Source organism: Amphiura filiformis, chromosome 3, assembly GCF_039555335.1.
Source record: "Amphiura filiformis chromosome 3, Afil_fr2py, whole genome shotgun sequence".
Classification (NCBI taxonomy): domain Eukaryota; kingdom Metazoa; phylum Echinodermata; class Ophiuroidea; order Amphilepidida; family Amphiuridae; genus Amphiura; species Amphiura filiformis.
Genome location: NC_092630.1, coordinates 80,950,280 through 80,977,917, shown reverse-complemented (window position 1 = coordinate 80,977,917; position 27,638 = coordinate 80,950,280). Strand labels below are relative to the sequence as shown.

At 40.4% G+C, this 27,638-nt stretch overlaps 1 protein-coding gene across 2 annotated transcripts in view; it reads left to right on the top strand.

Annotated features, from left to right (window-relative positions):
• The window catches only part of LOC140149250 (solute carrier family 41 member 1-like), a 51,112-nt gene extending 25,429 nt beyond the window's left edge, over nt 1–25,683 (top strand). For both annotated transcript variants that reach the window (XM_072171488.1, XM_072171487.1), the window contains exon 10: nt 20,510–25,683. In XM_072171488.1, the coding sequence (XP_072027589.1) occupies nt 20,510–20,695 (186 nt within the window). In that variant the 3' untranslated portion in view covers nt 20,696–25,683. The remainder of the gene's footprint in view (nt 1–20,509) is intronic.
• Nucleotides 25,684–27,638: the final 1,955 nt, after the last annotated feature.

Genomic DNA, 27,638 nt, shown 5'->3' with positions numbered 1-27,638 from the left:
ACCGCGGCTAACGCTGTGGGTGTAGTCTTAGCAGAACCAACTGGGGTTGTCACACGGCAGCGTTCCATGGCGGGACCGCCGAGTGATACCCTGGGCCCTAGAATAGCTGCTGGCTGTCCACAGGGACTGGCTGGCGATTATTCAGGGGTTGGGCTCGCAGTCTCTCACAGGACAGCGACCCAGGTGCATTCGGTGGCAGCTACAAAGACGAGCTACGGCTTGACTTCAGTGGTAGCCGCTATGCACCCGCCCATAGCTGCCGTGAGTGGTCCGCCACACACAGCGACCCTGGGCGAAGCTCTAGAGGGTACAGTAAGTAGCTTGAACAGCCTAGCTGATCAACAACCCACTTATGTCCTCGAGAGCCAGCGGAGCGTGGGTGATCCATTATCGTCAATGGGTCAATTACCCTCTCTTGATCGATCACTGTCAAATCAACAGGGCATAGCTCCATTGATTGACGCTGCCTATTCAGGTGGCGAGGTGATTGATCGGGGGTATGCACGCTCAGCTACCCGTGGTACTAGGCAAGCTCCCTCTAGCCAAGGGACAGCCGGTACAGCGGGGTACCCATACACGCGGCTTGATCCCCTTGCGGGGAACGCAGTGAGGCATGGGTACAGTGGTACACAGCCGGAGCCCTCACGGGCACCCACGCTGGAACCACGCATACAGCGGTACACAGCCGGGAACCCTCACGGGTACCCATGCTAGTACCGCGCCGGTACCACGTCAGCACACAGCTTGAGCCCCCAAGCAGGGAACGCAGTGTGGCGAGGGTACAGCGGTCCACAGTTGGGAACCCTCACGGGTACCCACGCTGATACCGCACCGGTACCGCAGCACCCGCCTCAGTCACCACAGTCTCTGTGGCAACAAGGGGGGGGGAGGCGGTGCTGGTACTGCAGTACCATGGGGTTACCCTGGTGGCGGATCCTTTCAGGGTCAGCTGCCGGCTGGGTATGCCCGTGGTACCCGCCGCAGGGTGTTTCTTCCACGGCCTAGCACCGTGGCAAGTGTCGCCTAGCGATGGCCACGCAGTACCAACATCAGCTGTTGACCAGGCCAGCCGGCATGGGGCTAACCCAGATCTTGATCAGGGTAGGCCCGTGCTGCTAAGCGCTAGGACGACGGCTGCGAGAGCAAGCGGATACCTCAGGGTCTTGCGGAGTACTCCCTCTTCTGCTGGCAGGTAGTCGGCGAGCCACACAGTGGTTATGCCTTCTTACCCGCTTTCAGATGCCCGTCCTCAGTTACCGTCATCATCGGAGCATGATACGGATACTGTGGGCGAGGGAAAGGAGTCGGAAGCTGAGTCCGGTAGTGACATCACTACAATCTCCTTCGCCCGCTGCCCCGCGAGGGGAGCAACAGCACTGATCTTCCTCCGGACACCCCCTAAGGGGAGTCCATGGAGGAGGACCAGGGATCCTTTCAGTAGGATGCTCAGCTGCTGCTTCCTCACAGGGGACGCCTGCACTCTCATTCCGGCAAACCTCACGGGTAGATATCGAGGGCTGTCGAGCTCAGTAGAGCTATGACGCCGCGTGATTGCACGCTTCCTCTGCGTGTAACGCGGGAGGACCACGGTACCTACCTGAGGGGATCCGAGAGGGACCCAGATGTCATCAAGCGACGCCAGACAACATCTGAGCTCTTCCATGAGGTGAGCCTATTAGCGGTGCTAACAGCTAGCCTCAACGAGAGCTCCATGGGCCTAGCCCATAGGGTGTCCACTCAGCGCCGGGGGGTTTGTCCTGCCACTCCAATCGCTCAACGCGATGGAAAGGCATGGTCCTTTTCTCTTTGGATGCTTCTGCGCCACGGTGGAGGACCGTGCAAAGAAGCTACCAACGGAGCACTCTGAAGAAGTCGGAAACTGCCCTTACCATGGGTAGGAGCTCCGACTTCAGCAGGCCGTGCACCACCAACAGTACCCGAGCCCACTACCTCTGCAGCACCCATTTCGGGGGCGCAAGGGTAGCACAGGAACAGCTGGCAAGCCCCGAAGAAGAGCAAGCGCTCTTCCAAGGGAAGCTAGGCAGAGCATTCCTGGGGGCTCAGCGGTTTTTCCACAGGGGATCTCCCAGTGGGCGACCGCTTATGGCTTTCACCCAGAGGTGGGAAACCATCTCTTTGAGCGCCTGGGTATGGTGAGTGGGGGTTACAGACTGGCAACCCAGTCTCCCCACATTCATCGGCACAGTTCAGAGGTCCACAGTAGTGCCGTCAGACGGCCCCCAGCGCCGGGCACTACTGACAGGGATCACACAGCTTCTCACGAAGCGGGCGATTGTCCCGGTCTACCCCCGTTCTGGTGATCTTGGAGCCATTGGCTCCAAGGAAGACCGGCGACGGGAGCCCCATCCGGAACCGCAGGCTGTTGAACACGTTCTTCAGGCCCAAGAGGTTCAGAATGGGGACTCTCGCCTCGGTGCTAGCCTGCCCCATCAGGGGTATGGGAACAGCATCGCTAGATCTCTCGGACGCCTATCTGCATATGCCAATCGCCTCTCAAGATCGGAGGCATCTGCGCTTCTAGGTACAGGATCAAAATTACCAGTTTTGATACCGCCATCCGCCTGTCCATCTCTCCCAGGGTGTTTAACACTCTTGGTCAGAGCGGTGGCAGCGTACCTGAAGCACAGGGGTGTCAACATCAGTTGCTACCTGGACGTTTGGCTCATATACGGACGCACTCCACTGAAGACTACGGGTCTCATGGGGTTGATAGTCCGTAGGGTGCGGGACCCTGGATTTTTTGATCAGCTCAAAAAAAAGTCCAGCGTGGTCCTGCCGCAGTCACCACTATTTGTAGGGGCCCAGATCACCCTCACGGAGGGGTTCGCGGTGCTCTCACCAGAGCGGGTGACGAACATGGTGCGGTGTGCCTGACTCTTGGCCGAGTCTCGGGCAAAACCCGCTGTGGCATGGATGAAGGTGGTAGGCCTAATGGCCAGTATGGTAGACCTCGTACTGTACTGCCGCTTTCTACGTTAGGGCTTACCCAACTACACCTTCTAGCCTGCTTGCAGGCCCACTCGTCACCCAATATCCCTCGCGGTTCCGTTGTCGGAGATCGCGCGAGAGGAACTCTGGTGGTGGACCCATCAGCCCAATTTGACCCAGGGTGTCAGGTTTCCTGCACCCCCGGTATGTCACGTAGTGACGACCATAGCGTCATAACGGGGCTGGGGGGTCCACATCCACGGAGACTCCGTCTCGGGCCTATGGGGGCCATAGAGACAGAGTTTCACATCAACCTCCCTCGCTTACGAGGAGGTGATCGTGGAATCACATACCGTTGTCCTGACGGATAACACAACCGTGGTAGCCTACCCCAACAGACAAGGGGACTCCGGGCCACCACGATTGAGCCTGCATGCACGACACCTGATAGGGTGGTGCAAGTTCAGGCAGATTACGATGAGAGCGATACACATCGCGGGCGTCACCAGCATCCTCGCGCACAATCTGTCACGAGGAAGGGTGTCGGGACCAGCAGAATGGTCCCTTGCTGCGCAGGTCGCTCAGACGATCTTCAAGGGATGTACCACCCCACGAAAGATCTGTTCGCATCTCATCGCAATCATCCACTGCCGGTGTACTGCTCAAGGGTCGCGGACCCCCCAAGCATTCACCGTGGACGCTCTGTCCATAGACTGGGGAGGGATGACAGCTTATGCAGTCCCTCCGATCTCACTACTCATGAGGGTGGTGGCCAAGATCGGGTGGGAAGACTGCATTGTCATTCTGCTAGCGGCAAGGCCGCTGACACTCCCCGAGGTACCAGATCTACTCCGGATGCCCGGAGCGGAGGTACCCAGTCTATCACTAGAGCACCTGCAGTTAGCTGCATGGCCCTTACCAGGGAACGCGCAGCGGAGGGATACTTTTCATCAGAAGCTGTTTTTCTCATCGCCGGGCTAGACGGAAGTCTACCCTCCGCACGTATAGCCAGAGTCTGGCTCCATACTACGCTTGGTGCAATGAGACAAATAGCTCTCCGCTAGAGCCTCTGTGCTGCTAGTTCCGGAGTTTCTGACAGAAAAGTTCCAAGCAAGACTTCAGCGGGCCACTGGGGCCAGCTATAAGTCAGCTGTCCTCTCCATTCACCGAGGTTTCGAGACGGGTCGACTATCATAGCCGATGGTTACCTTATTAGTCTACGCCTCGACGGTATGTTCAACGAAAGTGTCTACTAAAAAGGAAAGTGATCCTCCTAAGGGATCCCAACACAGTCTTAGATTACTTTAAGGGTCACCCTTTTGACCTTCCGTCAAAAGCGACGCTTAAATACGTAACTCTCAAGATGGCTTTCCGGTTTGGCGTTGGCTTCGGGACGGCGGTGCTGAGTTGCACACGGTCTCGAACAGATAGCGCCATCTTCAGGAGGCTGCATGTCACTTGGCTCTCTGAGAATTTTCTTAAATTAAACTTTTTCCTGGACGTTTTATTGCTTTTATCACTCAGCTGTATATTTTGAGTACATTTCTGCATCCGATCGCTGCAATATATTTGACATTTGGATTGTGTTTTTGTATATTCAACTCATTATATTCTGTTCTGTTATGACTCGGCGTAGTAGGCATACAAATTCGGAACCAAAGTTTATACTTGTACATTGACTGGTTATATTGTACTTAAACCATTTTCATGATGCCTCCTCGATTTTACAGCGAAGACACTCTGATCGAACTAAATCAAAGGTGTGATAAACAACATTCAAAATCCTTCGATCGCCCGATCGATCCGTTCGTGTGGAATACGCTGACTATCCTCGGTATTGCCAGAAAGACACGGCGTGGCTGCCGTGGTGGTAAAAGGAAACAACGGCCTATCGAAGTTCGTATTACGCCCAAAAATTCAACTACACCTACTGAAAAGAAACTTTATCAAGTGGACGCTATCTTGTTGAATTACCTACTGCTCCAATTGTTGCCAAAAAACAGTTACCAAAGGCAAAAGCTTGTCTGGCGTCATGGAATGCACGTTCCATCAACAAGAAAACTACCTCTACTTGTGATCTGATTATCGATGAGAATGTGCAGATCTTGGCGACGACAGAATCCTGGCTACGTGGCGATGGTCGAGACGACATTCCTCTCGCTGACATTATTAACACATTGCCACATTTTGTTGTGTACCATGCTCCTCGTCCAAACAACCAAAGAGGAGGTGGAATCTGTCTGGTAGTACACAAAGGGTTCAATGTGAGGCTAAATGAAACGCAGAGTTTCCAGTCATTTGAATACATGGATACTTCGTTATCAAGTGGATCCTCCTCACTCAGACTTATAACCATCTACCGCCCACCACCATCAAAGGAAAATAAGTTGACAGTAAAACTGTTTATGAGTGAGTTTCCACAGCTTCTTGAGTCACTTACCATCGTCCCTGGTCGGCTTTTAATCACCGGTGATTTAAACTTTCACGTTGATGATGCGCCTGATCGAGATGCGATTAGGTTCTTGGATCTTTTGGATTCTTCCGGACTTCGTCAACACGCCCAGGAAGCAACACACCGTAGTGGCCATACTTTGGACCTTTTCATCTCGCGAGTGTCCGATGAACTTGTCTCTGATGTGACTGTTGTACATGGCTTACCTTCAGATCACAAAGCCATCAAATGTCTTCTGGATATTCAAGAACCTGCTCAGGTAAAAGTGGAAGTCCGATCGCGTAATTTTCGCGCCATAGATGTGAACAGTTTCAAGAGAGACATAGTGACATCCTCCCACATGCTCGGTAATGCTTCTCAAGACGCATTTGATGATCCTTCAATTCTCGTCGATCAATATGAATCCATTTTGTCTGGCCTGCTAGATATTCATGCTCCTATGAAAACACGGACCATCGTGCATAGACCGAATTAGCCGTGGATTGATGAGAACCTGCGTGAGTCAAAACGTATAAAGCGGCGATATGAGCGGAAGTGGTTAAAGACTGGGCTAGAAGTTGATCGCCAAGTATATACGCAGTACTGCAAAGACCATCGCAAGAAAGTTGAGGATGCAAAGTGTGAATACCATCGTGCTAAAATCGCCGCATGTGATGATCGACAGCTGTTCAAGATTGTTGACAAACTCAGCAAATCAAATACATCTACTGTTCTGCCGGATCATTCATGTCGCACGGATCTCGCAAACAACTTTGCACATTATTTCAAGGAGAAAGTGTGTAAACTCCTGGATAAGCTTGACAACTTTGATCCTCCTGAGTTGTCCATCACTTTGTCTGAGTCATGTGAGAGTACATTCACTGCGTTTCGCGAAATGTCACCGGAGGACGCCCGCAGATTGTGCTGAAATCGGCAACAAAATCTTGCCCCTTGGATCCAATCCCTACAGATCTGCTGAAGAAATGCTTGGATCCACTCCTACCGCATTTGACTAACATCATAAATTCTTCACTGCTCTCTGGTCTGATGCCCCCATCTCTGAAAGTAGCGCAAGTTACTCCCCTGGTAAAGAAAGCCAACTGTGACAGAAACGATATGAAAAACTATCGGCCGATCTCAAATCTTAAGTTCCTATCAAAGACAATTGAGCGTGTATCGGCTACCCAATTGACAGAATATCTCGTGAACAATAATCTGTATGCATCTAACCAGTCGGCTTACCGAAAATACCACTCGACAGAAACTGCTCTCACAAGAATCCATAATGATATCCTTCTAGCTGCAGACAAACACCTCGAGGCTGTTCTAATCTTACTTGATTTCTCTGCAGCGTTTGACACGCTTTCCCATCATGCTTTGCTCGAACGCTCACGTAAGAGATATGGTATACGTGGAACAGCACTTAAGTGGTACGAATCATATCTGAAGAACAGATATCAAACAGTTGTCATAAAGGGTGAGACATCTGATAGTACCTGTCTCGACGAGGGTGTCCCTCAAGGATCGGTAAATGGTCCACTTCTATTCACACTGTTCTCTGCTCGAGGTTAGCTTCCGTGTTCACAAACACTGGAGCGACACTGTTTCGGCGCTCTGTTCTCGTGACTACGAACGGGCGCGGTGCATACCGACATTCGTCCCTCTCCAATCCCCAGGGTTGGGCAAGGTTCGGCTGAAGCCAAAGATAGGCTGGGGTGTCCGATAAGGCGCTGCAGCACTATTTCTTCCGAACACAAGCCTTGCGAGGGACTCATGACCGCATTCATCACCCTTACAGAGCCTTCGGTCCAGCCGCTGTCGCAATGGCTGGTCCAGGTGTTGGTGGGGTCCGGGGATCGCGAAGGTTTCGCGTCCCACGACCCACTCGACACGAAGCTATCTCATCATCTTGGGTATACCGCTCGGTTGTCCCTTGAGGAGATCTAGTAGGCGGTGTCCCGGAAGCCACCTTCGCCCTTCTCTACGATACTTCCGTTTACGTTAGTAATCAGAGACGGGCGGGAGGTTTACCGGGACATTGTTCGGCGATCATAATACGGTGGTGTACGGGTACCAGGTTTTCAGACTATACAGAATACTCAGCATGGTAAGAACCAGTGTCGCTATTCTTAACCACCAAACTTATTAAGTAAGGAGGTTTATGTCTGTGATCGCGTGGTCTTTTGTGTTTCCCGACCGTGGGGGGAAAATATTTTCTGACCTCGCGAAAACCATCGTTACCGCTCCCGATCCCTGATCAGATGCTGACCAATCTTGTACCTCCATCCGCCGGTTACTTGCTAGATCGATCTTTCAGATGTTGATGCAAGAAGTATCTTAATCAACATCGGAACGGTAAGATCGACCGTGTACTGAGTCTAGTCCCAAACAGAAATGTTTGGTAGACTCATAACCGGTGCGATCTTACCTTTCCGATGTTGATTATCCCGGACCCCGCCACCCCTACAAGTTTGGTCCGGTAGGGGATCCCAAGTCGGATAAGGGCGATCATATGGTGTGACGTCACCTTTTGGGTGAGTCCACCGGGGATCGGGTTTTTTGTTATTTATTCATTTATGTGGGACAAAATGACTATTGGTTTTTCCGCATCTCGGGATCGATGCAAGAAGAAGTATCTTAATCAACATCGGAAAGGTAAGATCGCACCGGTTATGAGTCTACCAAACATTTCTGTTTGGGACTATTCAACATTATGTCAAATCACAGAAATATAATCAAGGCTTGGACTACTTGTAATTACAAAGTCAGAGGTCCATACCTCAGTAGCTTTGATGTATTGTGCACTTCAGCAAGGCAGTATCTTACACCTCTTTCCTCCCAAGTGTATAAATGCAAAAGTGGATGAGAAGAACAAGAAAAAAAAGAAGAAAGAGTGAGTGAGAGAGCGAGTACATTGCATATATATGGTGAAAATGAGCGACATTGACACCCTTATTTGCCTACTAGTATCCAGGGAGGACTCCAGCTCCCCTTAGAATGGCTACCATTAAAAAATATGGGTCAACCAAAATGAGTGAGCTAATGTATGGTGCATCTAAAGATCAAGGGGTGGCTACTGTAATGACATTGAATGAGAGCAAAAGATGTTATCATTGTGGGTAATCATACATACCATAGAACAAATGTCATAGTCATTGCAACTCAATGCTGGGATAATTCTCTGATTCAGCTTACATGTACCCACCAAAATCCTAGAGTTGAACTGAAGTTAGATAAATCCATATAGACTGCTAAAAGGAGAGGCACTAAATTGATCAAATCAAATGTATTAGAAATGTTACTTCTAGACATATCTGTTCTTGTGTGTATTAGTCAATAATAGGTGAAAAGGAAGTTTCCCATTCCTCATTGTGAGCCTCATCCTAAAATCTGCAGTTTGCTTGAGCATGATCACGTCAAGATCCAAGCGTGTCTCCACCTTGCGCAAGCATATAAACAACACATACATGATGGTGGTATCCAGGCCTGCACGCAGGATTTTTTGGGGGGTGCTGATTTTGAAAAAGTGGACTTTTTTCCAAATGGGGGGGGGGGCGATTTTGTAAAAAGTGGACTTTTCCAAAAAATTTGGTCCTTTTTTTGTCCAAAAAACCGTAAAAAACCTGATTTTTTTTTTTCTACCCCTCGCAAATTCTTAAATTTTGGGACTTTTTGTATACTTTTGCAAATTTGGGGAGGTGCGGTCGCACCCCCGCACCCCCCCCGTACGGGCCTGGTGGTATCCTAGCACTCTGAATTGTTTTAATCTATAAATATAATTCTACATACATTTCATATTTCAAGCTTGATTGGCAAAGTTACATGCAGACTGCCCTCTATTGTGTCAGTGTCATTGCTGTTGTTTTTACACTTCATGGAATGGTACCTAATGGGCTAGAAAGATCAAGTTTATTGTGAAATTGTTTTACAGGCTTAAATAACTTTCCGCACCATTTGGATAGAAGAAGAATGTCCATAGGTTTTGTGCCCATAGGTTACCCACATATTCAGGTGTTGACAATGTGAAGCTTAACCCTAACCCAACTAGGACTCACTAAAGCTCACTATTAAAACCACTCTGCATGCATGCATTCCACGGGACTTGATGACGCAATCAGACCAAGTCATATATACCCAGGGAATCGCTGGTCGGGCCAACGCCACCTGTGTAGCTACATGCTGGGGATCTTCTGCGTGGCATGCGAGGGGTCCGAGGTTCAACTCGGGGGTGCCAAGTGACTTTCTTCTTCATCTTCTCTCCTTTTTCGTTCCTTCTTTCCCTTCCGATAGCCAGAAAACCACGGGTAGGGTTAGGGTTAAGGGGTGGGGTATGAATGTTTGGACAGTATTTATTGTGGGACATTAGAGCACATCAGACATATCGAATTGCATTCTGAATACGAAGAATGTCCTTCTGATATCAAATAATTTTGATTTTTTGAAATTTGCAATGTAATACACATTTTATGGCAAATGATTAAAAATTGATATTTTTGATATTTAACAGTACTCGAAGTAAACTTTATAAATCTGATGATTTAAACTTAAGGGGGCTGTTAGCTAAGAAGGCATTTTTGGCTATTTTGGACTTTTTGGATAAACAATCATCACTGGTGTATACCTATAACAATTCTCAACTCAAAAATCTTTTTTTTTTTCGTCGCCGAATCCACCGTTGCCATGGTAACGGCAGCCATATTGGATTTTTATACACTTAGTTATTCAAGTTTTTCAGAAAAATTAAAACAACAATGAGTCTGAAACCATCAATATTTAACTATTTGAAGCATAATAAAGAGAAGTACAGAGCCCTTTTTCACAAAATTTGCTCCGCTTTTTGTTTTTGAGACGTTTTAAGATTGTGTTTATGCGAAAAGTTCAAAATTTGGCCATTTTGGGAAAAATCACCATATTTCAAATTTGGAAGGGATTAGATAAAAAAGGGCTCTGTACTTCTCTAGATCTACTTAAAATACACCTTTCTGCCAAGTTTCAAGTCATTTGCACTTATAATGGCTGAAAAAAACTTGAATTACTGATAAAATTACCATTTTGAAATAAACGCATTTTTAAAATGACTAATAATAGCCAGGTGAGGAATTATGAAATATAGTACAAATATACTAGAATATAAATTTGTTGAAGCAAAAATAATAATAAAGTATATATAAATAATAATAAAGTAAATAAATGTTAAATTATGATTGTAATTGCCAGGTAAATATTTTTGTTAGTAATTCTTTCACATATCGCACCTTGAAAAACAATCAAATACATTAAAATTCAAATGCATGGATAAGAATAGGAAACGAACAAATGTTACCATATTTCTCGACACCTTGTTCACTTCAAATAGCCGAAACTTGGCAATGCAACATCCGATTTTAATGGGGTAAAAAATATTTTAAAGCTAAAACTCTGCTGAATTTAATAAGTAGCAAAACTCAAATTATATGCTCATTTTAGTCATTTTCTTAGCTAACCGCCCCCTTAAAGTGTATGTAAGTGGGATGAAAAAGTCGACGATCAATTGAAAATTTTGACCTTTTGTATTGAAGATATGGATTTTTTTCCCAAAACACCAAAAACAATTAGGTCTTTTGGGAAAAAATCCATATCTTCAATATAAAAGGTCAAAATTTTCAATTGATCATCGGCTTTTCCTCCCAGCTACATACACTTTAAGAATATGTCATTAGATTTATAAAATTTACTTTGAGGACTGTTATATATCAAAAATGTGAAAAATGTCAAATTTTAATAATTTGTCATAAAATTTGTATCATATCGTTAATTTCAAAAAATGAAAATTATTTGATATCAGAAAGACATGCTTCGTATTCAGAATGCAATTCGATAGGTCTGAGGTGCTCTCATGTCCCACAAAAAATACTGTCGAAATGCTCAAAACGCTCATTCCAGTTCCCTTAAGTTACAACAAATAAAAATCTTGAATTTACCACCCTGTTTGTTGTTTAGAACATTTCCAGTATGTTTAACATAAAGATACAGTTAGGCTGAAATTTGTCAATGTATCTGATTTCTACGAAATACCAGGCTGAATGTTAAACATGGCGTGGGAAAATCTGTAATAAGAAGGATGTATGTCCTAGATCAAAACCGCTTTGTTCTTTATTTAAAATGTCAAGGTTTCTACTTGGAAATGTTTGTTTTTTCTTGTGTTTTTTTTTTCCTTTTTTTTTTTCTTTTCTTTTTTTTCTTCTTTTATTTAATAAATAAGTACAATGAGTTTGCATTGGTATGTGTTGGTGTTGGTGTTTTATTTTTCTTGCTTTTTTTTCCAATTTTGTTACTAAGGAGAACCATAATAATATAATTTTGAATGTCACAAATTTGCAAAAGCCCCAATATGCAGAAGCCCCATTTTGAGGAAAATTGTACATCATGAATTTAGGCTCCTGTGATTCATTAACAAAGGTAAACTTTCTGAGCCTTTTCTGTTTGGTGCATGAAAGTTGGTAATTCACATTAAAAAACAAATTTGAAATATCCCCTTGAAGTCAGGATATCAGTTTTTCCAGATTCCTGTTTTGTGTATTTGAGGGTGCATGCCCATTTGCCTGTAGCATAATATTAATGTCACATAAAGGTTATTATATTGGGTGACTGACAATATGGGTTGTTTAGTTTCAACCTCTTTGTTTAATTTTCTTTTTTGTAGATTTTAGTGTTATTTATTTGTTATCCTTTTGACATTTTCTGGGTGGATCTGGGTGTTCTTTTGTTTTGCTTTAGGGTTTCCTGGTTGAAAAAAGGGGTTTTTTTTTTTGGGGGTTGATTGGGCGGAGGAGTTTATTTTTTGGTGCATTTTTGTTTGTTTTGTTTAACTTTGTTTTGGGGATGTAGTTACTATGCTATATAATATTCTTTTGTTTGTCAATAATAAGTGGGTGGACATTTTAATATCAAAAGCAGTGAGTGATATGAACCAATTTTGATGAAAGAGCATGGTGTGTAGTTGATATAGTTGCCAGGAGACAATTAGTGTAGCGTGGATAAGAACATTATTTGATCAGCAAACACTTCATGTTACTTCCACATACTTTCTTGTGATATGAATTCACCCTTGGAGACAATTACAGTGTCAATGATTAAGATAATAAATAAGACACTTGGTAACAGTACCGCAGTCATCCCTCGTTTCCCCCGCAACATAAAATGTTTACAATGCTTTTTATCTATATAATTGGGCAGTTGAGCAGCAATTGTGTTAGAAGAATGTTTTGATGTTAAAATAATTAATGATATAACTTGTTTGACTTCCTGGTAACATAAAATAAATCAAGCAATTGTGGCAGTCAGACAGTTATCAATATTCATGCAAATGATTATCTGGTGTTAAGTCCGATCCTGACTCTGCTACGATGCTTTTCAAACATCCCAGCATCGCGCGGTGAAATTGAAATGTACATTTTAATTTCATTGCACGATGTTGTGATGTTTGAAAAGCATGTAGGCTCTGCATCTTCTTTTAAGGTCATTCTACCGACCTTTATTTTCCAGCAGCCAATCACAAGCGTGCACGGCCGCGATATCGCAGCGCGATGCGAAAAAGTTGAAGACTGTCCAACTCCATCATGGACCAAAATTTCCACCACGCAATGAGAATTTTCAACGCTGAGCTCATAAAAACCTGGCTCGGATTACAGTTTTTACAACATCGGGCTTTAGGATAGAATTGTGGATTTGCATCAGGAGGAAATATTCATGAATGAGCTTGGGTAAACTTGGGTAAATTATGCTAATCATTCCATTTGTGGAGTAGAAATATTTGACAATGTTGTTAATTCAAACATGACACTGAAATGAGATTTGAAAGATTGCAATTAAAATGGTTTTATTTAGTTACTATTTTATTTTAGTCTAGTCTAATCTAGTTTAATTTTATTATGCCTCCACCGCAAGACATACTGTTTTTGCATGGATGGGCGGATTGACTTCAGATTTTCAGGATAGGTGGGTCGTGGTCAAAAACTCTGGCTACTTTTTTCGGGTGGGATTCGAGGTCATATACTGAGATTAAAGGTCATTTGAGATTAACTTACCAATTTGGTTTCACATGAACAGTTCAAATCCTATATGTACCCAAACTTGGGTTATAGCTGCACTGTATGAACCCTCTTGGTGGTGATTAAAAATCATATATTGAGGTCAAAGGTCATTTGAGGTCAACTTGTAAAATACAAGTTAATGGTTAATGAGCTACCTAATTAAAGTGGCTTATAATTGGTGAAAAGTATTCAGTTTTTGTTACTGTGCATGTCAGTAAAGTCCCAACTTACGCTCACGTAAATTTTTATTAGCGAGCACCAGTCTCGCATTACACAAAGTGCTGCGCCCATGTGCATTCAAGACATTCTATATCAATACACAATGTTATGAGTATCATTTCACCATCTATAAGCCGAACAAACAAATTTTGTGATGGACATCTAATGGAATTGCTTGTACCAAGTTCCATCACTAATATACGCCTATCAATTCCAAGAAATTGTGCGCACAAGCTTGGATGGATGGATGACCAGGAAACGTAATGCTTCCAGTGTTGGCCTAAAAATCCAGTTATTGGAAATCATGTTTGCAACATTCCTTTCTTCAATTGCATATTTTTCATCGTACTTTTCTTGGGTAAATCTTGCAAATGAAAAATAATTTTCTAATGAATTTCAAGTTCACAGAAAACTGATACATTAGGATTCCTTTAATATCCAGGACAGGATACTTAGTAAAAATGAATGACTTCCTGTCCATTTACTCCCTGTCATCATGGAAGAAAGAGATAAGAAGGAACCACAACGAACGCATTCACTTTGTCCACTCCCTTTACCGACATTTAGTTGACATTGTTATTCATGAGGATTTACTTTGATCAATACCCGCGTTAAATAGGTGATTGGTATTGTATTCCATGTATTTGCATGTCTTCTGGAGCGTGTGTGAAGGATGATTTGAACTAATGACCTTCCGTGCAAGCACCCTATAGGATTTTCTTTGGTGACGTGATCATCGGTCATTGATGGCCTACATCTTTTTCTTCCATTTTGCCCAATTTTTCCGAACTTTGATGACTTTTTTCTCAGAGTTGGCAGTCTTTGGCACTGAAACGAAAGTTAGCTAGTTACGATTATACACATATAAACTATTAAATTAAACACGTTTTATGTACCAGACTCAACCGAAACATTGTGCATTATTTAAGAACATTTTACATCTATTTTTCATCGAAAAAGTCACCAAAATCTTACCTTATTTGCTAAAGATGAAACTCAAAAAAAAACGGCCGATTTTGATTACCTTTTCGATGTTTTATAGGACATTTTCTACACAACACGATCAAGAAAACAGTTTGACTGTAGATCCCAAAACAAAGCTACTATACATGTTCAGAGCATCAGTGAAATTCCATAATCTTACTTCTGGGTAGCGTTTGTTTGTTCGTGGATGGGTTTGTTATAAATTTTTTCCAGTAATAATTTTGCCAAGCATCGATCGCGGTAAATGGATCATACATGAAAGTAAGTACCATTAATAGCTTTTCTTTTCATGCGTCAATAGATAAGCGGATTAAAACTTGGCCGATCGAAGTCGTTGTGGTTCCTTCTCATCTCTTTCTTCCATGCTGTCATAGACAGTGTTGCCATTCAGCCATTGGTGCGTGCATTGAACAACAGGTCATTGTGTCTGTCTAGAGTGTCTATACTGCTTTGTGTCTGGTGTAGTCAATGATGTCAATGCACTGGGGCACCACTACAAAATGAGGTTTGCTTTAACTGCTTGCGTACTCACGTGGGCAAAAAGATGTTGATTAGGTGTGTATGCGAAAAAGCTGTTTCGACAAATTGACGTCACCAACTACTTTAGAGAAAAAGTAATTTATTATAATTAAGTTAACCCCAAATCAGTCAAAGGAAAAAATGTCAAAAGCAGGCTTAGCTACAAAATAGGATTTTATTTCTAGAGATATGAATACTAAATGCTGCGGAAAATTAAAAAGGACGTTCACTTTCTCTATTTTTAGAGACAAACAATTGCATCACATATTTGATTACTTTTATTGAATCCTGCAAAGAATTTACCCACTTAGGCATGACCAATTGCACAGACTCAAAAACCTGTAAAAATTGTAATATAAAGGATTGTTAACATTAGTATTGCTACATAATTTTGTCATTTGTAAGCCTAATACTTAACATGGTGCATTAGCAGTGTTGGAGGACTCGGGACTCGGACTCAGACTCGAGTCCGGACTCAAGTCCTTTTTTCAAGGACTCGGACTCGGAAGCTAAGGACTCGGACTCGGACCCCAAGGACTCGGGGACTTGGCTTCGAGTCCTCCTCGAGTCCGCAAAATAGGGTCTTTTTAGGTCTTTTATTTTCGCTCATTGTAAACTTCTTATGCTTGATCAATGATCACATCACATGATTAATTTAAGTAGTTTTATTATATGCAAATAAATTCAGTTTGTAAATAAAAGTACAATCAAAAAGCAAGATTGCTTTCAGTTATATCTTTAATTGGTTAAATGGAATTTAATCATATTTGTTTGTTTTGACATGACTGCTTTGTTAGACGCAAGTCTAGAATGTACATGAATAATAATAATACTCTTGGGCGGGGCACTCAAGTTAAATTTTGGTAAGGGAACTATAAGAACTGATTTGGGGGCAAAATAGGGGCTTGATGAACTGAAATTTCAACATTTTTGTGGAGGTATGTGAACTAAAATTGGGCTAAATTATAGGCTTTGGAGCTAACAAATTTAAAATATTTCCAAAGTGTTTCAGAGTGTTAGGCTCATTGAACAGGAGCATGATGCAAATGTGTTAAGGGACTGCCGGAGAGCCTGAAAAAGGACCCCTGACCGCCGGACATACCGTACCATCTTTACATGTGAGTGACCCCCCCCCCCACCCCCAGAATAATACTGCATAGGCCTACAGCCAGATCCAACACCTCTTCATTTGGCACCTGGGGTTTGGTAGTGACGTCATATTTTGATTGTACAGACTTGACATTTAATATGGAATATTTTTTCGCAAAATTCCATGACTGGTCTGGACGGAGTCTGCATAAACCGCACGGGCTAAATATTAGTTGGGGTGTGTCGGGAGATGGTATAAAATAATTGTTTGATAGAAAATGTGCTTTCCATAAGTTTACATTATGGTGCTCCTAATGTAGCGAATTTGCCTAACATGGCGGATATAGGTAGGCTGAATTTGAGCTTTGTGGGGGACACAATTTCGGACTTTATGCAACATTGTTCTGTTATTTTCAAATTTATAGGGTTTTGAGGTGATATTTCTTAAACATCGTCAGCAATTTGCATTCATCACAGCTGAAATACAATTGCAATGTACCAATGTTTTGAACATGGGAGGAGCTTAAAAATAGGGCTCTTAAAAAGTGGCACGTACTCAGAAAGTTTGAATGGCCCCCTGGGGTAAAATGTTATAAACTTACGGTGCAAAAACAACTGCGCGGATTCCTGGTTGTCCAATGAACTCACGCTGTTTCTTTGTGTGGGAGGAGCTTTAAAAAAATATGGCCTTCAAAAGTGGTACGCACTCAGAAAGTTTGAATGGTCCCATGGGGCCAATAATCTTACTGTATACAGAGAAACAGTGTGAGTTCATTGAACCACCAGGACAGTTGTTTTTGAACCGTAAGTTTATAACATTTGGCCCCAGCGGACCATTCAAACTTTATGAGTGCGTACCACTTTTAAGAGCCATATTTTTCAAAACTCCTCCTACTTTCAAAACTGGTAGATTACAAGTGCATTTTAGTTCTGACGAACACTTATTGGTGTTAGATTCAGTAAATATCGCCTCAAACCTCAATAAAATTGATAATATCAGAATAATGTTGCTCAAATTCAGAAATTTTACCTCCACAAAAATCAAAATCAGTCTCTTTAAATTCGCCATTTTAGGCTAATTCACTACATTATGAGCGCCAAAATGTAAACTAATGGAAAGAACATTTTCTATCAAACAATGATTTTACACCATTTCCCGACACATCCCAATTAATATTTAGCTCGTGCGGTTTATGCAGACCCGTACCAGACCAGTCTTTGAATTTTGCGAAAAAAATATTCCATATTAAATGTCAAGTCTGTAATATTGCATCTTTTGCCTCTCTAAAACACAAGCCTAATAAGTTACTGTGAGTCTGTGATTATACTCTGTTTCCAAGGTATGCTACCTAAGGGTAAAATTTTTTTGACCGATCAAAAGGGAGGGTGGAAGCAATTTTTGGCAAGCCGAGAGGGGGAACAAGCAATTTTTGGCACATGGGGCACCTTTCAAATAAAACGCTCTAAAAAGGCTTAGAAAACAGTATGGAAACGCTTACATAATACAGATTTCCCTGCTCGCTGCACTCGAAACATAATTATCTAAACCAATTAAAGTTTGTAAATTGGGATCCAAAAAAAATGGCATGTGAAAAGGGGTGCAAAGATTTTTGGCAGGTCGGGAGGGGGGACGATGTTTGGCAGGCCTAGAAGGGATAAGCATTTTTGGCAATTTCACCCCTCCCCGGGCTCAGCATAATTATTGCACACCCCCAAAACAATACTAGGCATGCTAGGTGGGACTAGCAAATTATGTATTGACAAGAAAATAATATAGAACTAAAATTCTGGTTAAGTATTAGGCTATACGTTGATTAAGTATTTGTGAAAACCCCGGGGCTTGAATTTGATACATAAGGACTCGGACTCGGACTCGAACATTGAGGACTCGGACTCGGACTCGGACATCAGAAATTGGCAGGGACTCTGACTCGGACTTGGACTCGGACACCAAGGACTCGGACTCGGATGATGAGGACTCGACTACAACACTGTGCATTAGGGGTCTGTCTGGAGAGATGATTCTTGAAACTTGCAGAAGTCACCAACATAATTGGTGCTGTGTTGCAAGGCTTTTAAAAAGGATCACCCAATTGTGTACTATTTTGAAAAGTATGGCAACTCTGATCAGTCAGTTACCTGTTCTATTGGTTAAGCTTCATTTCACTTGCGTTATTCAGTTGACAAAGGAAGCTGACAGTTAACTTCAACCTGCTATATAATAAGGACAGCCTGCCCACTGGTAACCTCTCTCCTGTGGAAATGGCAATTTACACCTGGGACAAAAACAACCAATAGAAGATAATTATTGAAATGCAGTGTTCCTAGATTTCAGAGGGAGATTTGTGTATGAAGGTCAGTGATTCACTGACTGACCAATGAATCAATAAATAATGATGACACTAAAAAAAGAAAATTTATAATAAAAAGTAAATGAATAAACAACTATTTCACACACCCTCTGAAGACCATGATCTTTAGAAATTTTACCCCAGTTGCTTTACAAACAAAATATGACTCATGTTTCTTACTGAAAGGACCAATTTCATTGACAAAACAAATGTTTTGCACTTCAGCATATATCTTTGATTAGGTTTCTTCATTGACTTCCAATGAAAAAAATAATTCAGTTTTGCATGAAGCTGGAATTTTAAAAATATTGCCGAAAAATGCTACAAATGTAAAAGAAGCACCAAAGTTGAAATATATTCTTCGTTATATCTCCATCCTCTTTCAAATTTGATCCCATTTCTGAACTTTGTTTTATATCAAATTAAAATTTCTTTCAAGCAGACTACACAGTTTCTTAATTCCAATTTAATTTTGAAACTGCTAAATTGTATTCATATAATCTTGTTTTACCCATTGTTTCAGTCGACCAATTGTGAAAGTATGTGAATATTTTATCTTCCAGGATTAATTATTACTTCATAAACATATTTTATGTGATTTCTTTGAATGAGGAACTATTCTCTTCTACGGATTTGGCTGATGTTAAATCAAATGACAGGTTTTGTCTGCATTGTCAATGTGACAGGTAGTCAAGTCAGTTCAATAATAGTTGATAAGTTCAGCACAAATACAAAGCATTTATTAGGAAATGGGTGAGAATCAAACTTTTGCTTTCACTTTCAACGAAAATTGTCAAATCCTTGAATCTTTTTAATAATATGTCTTGCATACACCTGGTGTCATTGTCAGTCATGAATAGGTGTTTGTCATTAGGGAAATAATTGATTGTTGCTGGTAATTAATGAATAATTAGGTCAGGTCATATAGGAATTTCCAGTTGATTATGATAGTGTTTATGACAGTAGCCTGAGATTGTGTGTCATTATCCATGAAGAGTGAAAAAAATTAATATTGAGCCAATTTGTACCATCATGTATCAACCCAAGATTCCAGAAATTATATGCAGACATTTTTCTCTATAAAATCTGTGATAATAGCATTCCATCATTTATGAGCTATTGAAATAAACTTGAAATTTGTATGTAAAATGTATAATCATAATTTTAAATATAAAAACAGGTCAAAAAAGTTGTGTTTTTAGCATGATTTCAATAATTACAGTCATACACACATAATGTATTAGATATTCAAGAATCAAGAGTAATCCTCAAATTACATTTTCAAAATTTTCAGTTGCTGAATTGTACCAAAGTGGAAAGAAATCCAGTGAAACTGTTGTCTCTGTGGTTGGTTATTGCATAATGTTTGTGAATCAGGATAAAGTACATAAAATGTCTGTCTAAAGTTTGTCATTAGTGAGTTTATCACAGTGATGATCCATTGCCATGTTACCTCTGCCATCAGGGTTGTAGGCTAGCATAATCAGGAAATTACCGCCGGATAACTTCCATGTCACCCAGTCCATAAACGTAAATATCATTCTCTCAATTCATCCTTCCTGAGTGTGTAATCACTATTAATGGAAGTTTTGTAATATTTAAGTCATTTTTTGACTTTACTTTTTAAATTGATATGAATTACTATTTTTTTTATTTATGATGCAAGGAATAGATTCGGCAAGGTGTGGGAATTTAAAAAGTGCTTTTAAAATACAGGGTGATCCAAAAAGAACTTTACCCAATTTGAAATGTTAATTTCTCAGAGTTTAGAGCAGCTATTCCCAATTTTTTTACATATTCAAAATAAATATCTTTCTAAGAATGTGTGGTGAAAAAATCATGTCAGAAGTGGAAATAACCCTCCGGTTCTTCGGTTTTCATTTCATTTTCTGCAGGTTGGATTTCTGCTTGCTATTGCTGACTGGTTAGTCCATCTTCTATGGTTAAGAAAGAAGGATCCAGACAACTTCTCCATCCCCTATCTGACTGCCATAGGTGATCTACTTGGAACATCACTCCTAGCATTGGGATTCTACATCACATGGTTGCTAGGAGACAGAGATAGTGATGTTGGAGACTAGAAACACCATGTGCCTTGGTAGTTTTAGAATAAGATACTGAAATACATTATATGGGAGGGATTTGGAAGGTGGAATTGACAAAGCCTTGTAACACATTGCAATTTGTATTATAATAGTTATGTTAACCTGCAATGTGTTGCAAGTCTTTTGTGCAATGGATTGTTTGTAGTAAAATTCAAGATGATTCTATTTCCATGCTTATCAAAAGCAACATTTTTGTAGCTGATAATTTTTTAGGTCGCCCGAAGGAAAACCCTTTGTCATCACAAGTTGTGTCTGTCAGTCAGTCTCTATTTTGTAATTTATTATCATTGGACACAAAAAATATATAGTGTTTACAGGGTAAATGTAACACTGAGTGTGTCTCAAACCTGCTAAGTGCATTTGTTTTCCAGTGTACATTTATTTGTCTGGGAGAATTTGGCTCTTTATTTTCCTCCAATTGTTTTTTTTTAATACAAAAATATAGGTAAAATAACTTTTTTAAAGCATTTGTTGGTAGACTTGTGTGATTAACACTTTAAATTATTGAAAATATTTCATCATGTGTATTAAAATGTAAGTTTTGAAAATTCTGTGATAATTATTTGTGAAAAAGATGCACTGGGTTCAATATGATTTTCAGAACAATGTTCCTTTTAACTTGCCAATATTAAATCAAATAATAGACACTTTTGATCAAGTAGATCATTAAGGGTATACGATGTATTGTTGGTCAAAGCAGCAACAAAAATGTAGTTCACAGCATCTTGCGAATGGTAGTGAGCTTTTAGCAAAATTGCATTGCTCAATTCATAGCGAGCATGTAGAAGAATTGCAAATATCACAGATATACTTTTGTAGGTCCTGTGGTTCTTGAGTTATGTTGTAAAGAGGGCTGAAACAACAACACTTTTGTAAAAACGTACATAACTCATTAACAACAATAAATTAAAGCAAGTTTTCAAAGTATATGATTTGTAGAATGAACTTTTGCAAAACACCAAAGTGTTATTTTTCAATAATATATTGATTCAGATAATGAAAATCAATTTTTTTTTTGGCTGCTTTGACCAATAATACCTCGTATACCCTTAAGTTAACTTATAACTTTGATATCAGCTGGGCTATAGTGTAGATTAGACATCTAGAGCTGTACTTCAGGTTTAATAGGATTAAATGTGGGTGATCAGATTATTTCATATTGTGTTTTTTTACCTCACATTGAGGCCTGTACAAAATAATCCAATTCCCAAGTTTTGAGTTAAGCTGCTCTAGCAGTTTTGATACTAGAAGCAAAAACATGTTTCATAACGGCCCCAGCGTTGCCAAACCTGCGATTTGGTAGCCCAATTGGGCGACTTTTGAAGATTTTTCCCGCGACTTTTGACAATTTCCTGTCCCATAGAAACCAGTGGTTAAGAAAAAAATTGGGTGACTTTTCAACATTGGCTCCCGTGATTTCTGATAGTTTCTTGCCCCATAGAAACCAATGGTAAAGAGAACAATTGGGCGACTTTTCAATTATTTGAACCACGATTGGGGCTGAAATCTTTTGGTAACCCTAGAACAGTATGGTGGTAACCAGTACCACCATGGGATTATGCTGTCACTTTTTTGTTCATAACATACAAATTGAACATATTTCTGGCCTAAAATTGTACTGGAGTTATGAAAAAAATACGAGGTTGTCAATCTGGTCACATCAATTTAAGTAGGTCAGTAGTAGATACTAACAGTGATAGAATATAGTAAATTAATTCTTCAATAACTCAAGAATGGCTTTTATATTTATCTTAGCCTTAATCCTAACCCTAACCTAATATAATGCAGCCTATGAAGAACATCCCCTATTCCAGAATACCTCGTACTTTAGGAAAGTGATACCAAAAACAGAAACAGATATATAGTGTAAAATTAAAGGACGTAACATACATATTGACAATATGTTGTTATGTTGCAGGTTATAATGGAGACAGTTACTTTAGATGTACTCCTCTAATTGAATTGTAATTGAATTATAACTGACCACAACTCTGGTCATAAAATATGCGTACAAACTAATTGTCACAAGTTGTAACATTACTTGTAGAATGTTTTGACTTCAAAAAGTTTTCTAAATGACTATAAAATAGTTACAATAGTTTTCTAGTTTGATTACAAGGTGCTGATGTCTATTTTATACAATGTATTTATTATAATCTAATATTAGAGCAGGGATTCCCAATCTTAATTGTCGATTTTGACCTCAAATATGTGAGCTTGAGCTCAAGACTTGATGGTTGTAAGAATCAAATATTTCTTGAAATCAAACTTGACGAGCTTATTTGGGACACAACAGATCCAGGAGAATAATATGTGACAGATTAGAAAAACTAAAACAAAACAAATTGATATTGAATTGCGAATTGTGTCACTTTCAAGAAATTATGTTGTGTCCCAAAATGGTTGAGAATCCCTTTTATTCTTGTTCAGCTTATAATTGGCAAAGACTCATGATGTCGTGGATTGATATAGACCACTTGATATCATTGTTTATCAATAAAGATGAGGGACTGGTCCATCGATATGCTTGAATGAACCGCTACATTGTTCAATGGCTTTCTTGTACTATATGAAATGCAGTGGGCAATTTAAAATGCACATGCCCTGAGCAAACTACGATGCGTACGCACACTGCAGGCAAACAAAAATGGAAATTGCCATAATTCGTGCATATACTGCCGGGCAATGACGTCACATGTCAAGTGGTCTATAATCATCATTAGAATGGCATGCAAACAGTTTGGCACAGCACATACGCTGGTTGCACTGTCGCGTAATGCGTGACTGGCTAGTGAATTTAAGTTAGCTTTATTTAGGACTTTATGGACGTGCGCAGTAACAAAAACTGGATAATTTTTGCTTATTATATGCTGAACAATGTATAGTTAGAGTATTTTACTTCCTTACAAATATGTATGTATATAAGTCTTTCTCAACTCTTGATCTCTCATGAAGGATAATAATTTACATGCTATCAAATACAACAGCACAAGACCTTTCCAAGAGAATTTGCAACTCCCCTCCTCTTTCCAAGGAGTACAAAGATAATTTTTTATTTATGGTAGGCACTGTCACAAGCATGTCATGGATGTAACAAATTTGCAAAGAAGTGACAGTACACCACAAGAGACTTGCCAAGAGGTTGCCCCATGATACTCTATGTGTACTACCTATCCTACTTGGTTGTCCACACAAGATGCTCACCCAGGGTAGTCAACTTCTGAGCATAGCACTGCTTGAGATTATGTTCATTCAGAGATTTTGGGAAATGGTTGTTCCTTGACATTTTGTCCAAATTCTCAAACTTTTAATGGCCAAGTAGAAAGCTTGTGGAAATGTTGGAAGCCTGAGATGCAAGGCCAATGCATTAGGGTTGACTACTCGATCCATCCATCCTCTGCTCCATATAGTCTCCAGCAAAGATAAACACAGCATGTTATGCCTGACATTGTCTGTCATGCAAAGTAGAAACATGCTTTGATTGGCTGCCTTGCTGATCTACGCAATATAATATTGGATTTGGGTAACCATACACATGGCATCCTTTCAGTGCAGAAATTGCCTGCCCCTAAAAGATAACGTCAGACGTAACATTGTGAGTTTATTTCTGCCGGTGACTATGGTGCCTAGATTTTATATAATGTTGTTAGTGTCTGCATCCTATGACTTTTATGCTAGTATTTAATTGAGATATCAATTTATTAACCCCTGGCAGTTGAACTCAACACAGTTATTGATAATGATTAAAGGGCTCCAGCAAAATGTATATCACAGTGGCCCGTAGAACATGACTTCCTGGATGGTAGCCACCGGACTACCATGTTTTTGTTCATACTGCGGAAATGAAACATATTGTAGGCTTTAAATAAATTGGTGTTTCAAGGGAAATATGAGCTTTCACAGGACACCAAAATCTGCAATTTGATGGGGTAAAGTGGAGAAATGAGGCTGTCAATTGGTTCACACACCTTGAATTTAAGATTATAGACAATTGCTGGTAGTGTTTGCAAATGCCCTCTCTCTCCAGATCCCTCCCAAATGAGATGACTCATGCCATGCCTTGGCTTGTTACTCATGGAGACGAACACATCCAGCATACTTCAAGTCACATATAAGAACATCTTAGGGCATGAGCAAAGGGGCAATTTGACCATTTAAAATTTGTTGTATCATTATAATTTGTTTGACTTCATATTGCAGTTGCCCCTCAATTGTTGGGTTACCAATAGTTTAAAGTGCACTCTAGATTATTTCGTTCACTATTCGGGCAGTTTTTAAGCAGTGGATTAGGAGTTTTTCTCAAAGAATTTGAAGATCAATTTGAAATTATTTCTGTATGTATCTTAAATGCCAAGAATTTACTGTTAAAGGTTATCTTTTGACACTTGTGTGTTCTGGGATGCCCTTTATGTAGTAGTGCTGGGTGGTGGAAGGTAGCACTAATCTGCACTACCCACCTCCATATGCACGGTGTTATACTAATTGGGGTTGTTACTCATATCAGTATTGCATGAGATCAAAAGGATAGAATATATTTTTTGTATTCAATGTAATATATATTAAAGTTTAAAAACTTAAAGTAATAATATGTGACATGATCAAGGGGAATGAGTCGCATGTCGGCCCTGGTCGAAAATGAGTTTTACACATGTTTCTAAAGAGGACATTTAGGGCTTTCAGAAACTGTAAACCCCATGTTGATACGAATTTCTTTTGTGAAGTTACCTCAATTTATCAATCGCCGAAAACAATAGAATTTTAACACTTTCTTTGCCAATATCTCAAAATCAATATTAGCGACATCCGACTCATTTCCCTTGATCGTGTCACATATGAGTAATTATGATTTGAATGTCATTTAAAATCTTTTATGTCAATTTGGGTTGTTTTTGAACCAAAATTGGTGTTTCATTCTCATGTAATGTAAAGGTTTTGTCACATGGATTAAAATGGATATAATAATATACTTTTGCATTTTGTTCATTTGCAATTATTGGTCAATTTGTATGTTTTTTGAAGTGCATTGTTTTTTAAAAGTACAAATTTCAATAGTGGTTATTTAAATGTAAGAAATTTACTTGATTTTCCACCATTTTCCTGAAATAGAACAAAATATACAATATAATCAGGGCAGTTAGGACTTGTACAATAATGGGATTGGTCTATGTCACAAATTAATTGTATAGAAAATGCCGGTGCTCTTTGTTGTATTTTTAGTTGATCATATTCTCAAAATCAATTGTTGTATGATACAATTGTGTACGTTAGTACACATTGAAGTTAATGTCTGTGAACTGTGTAAAGAATAACAACACACCTTGAAATTATGTTATTATGAATAAAAGAGGAAGGTCTGGGTAAAAAAGATTTGATTTATATGCAACCTAGATTGTTGAAGTGGTTTGTAATGAAATAGGTCTGCAACAATTATGTTTTACTTGAATGGTAATCGGTAGATGGCATAATAAACTAGGTGCACAACAGGTAGGTAATCAATGGATATATATGGCATAGACAAGGTGGGAAAATAGGTAGGGAAAAAGGTGGAAAAGCAGGATGAATATTGGATGTGATCAAGCAAAATGGCATAATTTATTTTCAGCAAGACAGAAATTTAATTCCCATATTTAATGAAGTTATTCAGCATATCAGATATCCTTTTTGACAATACTATTGAATAAAATTATTATTAGACTGGTAATTATTTTGCTGGAAGCGTTACATAATTATGACCCTCAACTTAATTGAGTGCTTTCAATACACTTTGCGTTGATATTAAAAGGTAACAAATGCTAGTTGAATCTCAGTCAAATCATCTTGGTATAGAATTGTACTAGCGGTGACAACCACATTATTCTGCATGAAAAATGTCCAGTTGAACTTGTGAAAATATGTTAATTATTAAAGACCACCTTCAGAAGTCTGCTTGATCCACCATTGATAGCATACTGAGTGTTACAGGGGAACCGTGGGCGAAGGGTAAACACAGGATGGTACTCCTAATTATCAATTAAGAACTTTGCTTGTAGTCCTGATCCATGGCATCAGCAGTGGTTTGGCACTAGGAATATTATTCCGGGTAAGGGCGCAATTAGAAAATGTTGATTTTCCCAAAAAAATTGTGTATTTTTCTGTGATTTTTTTTATCCGATTGGGAAACAATCAGGATTTTTTTGGGGGGGAAAGGGAATTCTCCATGCCCCTCCCCCTTTTGGTGTTGCCATTACATAGATTTTTAAATCATTCAGGCTAGATATGTTACAGATTTGTAAGTTGCTTTGAATTAATTACAGCTGTTTTTCCTTTCTGGAGACATTGTGACACAAGATGACTCCAAGATGTACAATATGCTGGTGGTAATATACCAAATGCTGATGAGTTGAGGAAAATGTCATCCATGAAAACCATTGATGTGTCTGGTATATGGTTTCATTAAAACAATTCTAGATTTCTAAGCAACATCAATTTACTTCAAGGTAAATACGTGTATATACAGGGTGTCCCAAAAAAAAGAGGCCCCTCATTGCGCCCTCTTTTTCTCCTATTTCAGAAACGTTGATCAAGTATATGTTGGTATGTAAAGAAGCCTTTACCCGTTAGCTTTAATAAACCGAAACAATTATTTCAATCGGCTCATAACTTTTGAAGATATGCCCTTTTAAAGAAAAGTACCCGTTTTTCACTCTGTCCACGGATACTGCAAACAGAATTGTTGGGATATGTCATATTGCGGAGTGACCTGCAAGATCAAACCGACCTCACACCACTTGATTTCTTCCTTTGAGGCAAAATCCAAGATCTTCACAAACGTATTACTGCTGCATTCGCAATTATCCGGCGCACAATGATGGTACGCAACGTAAGTGATGCAATGAGGACCAGGACTGAAACCTGTATTCGCCAAGGAGGCAACCAGGTA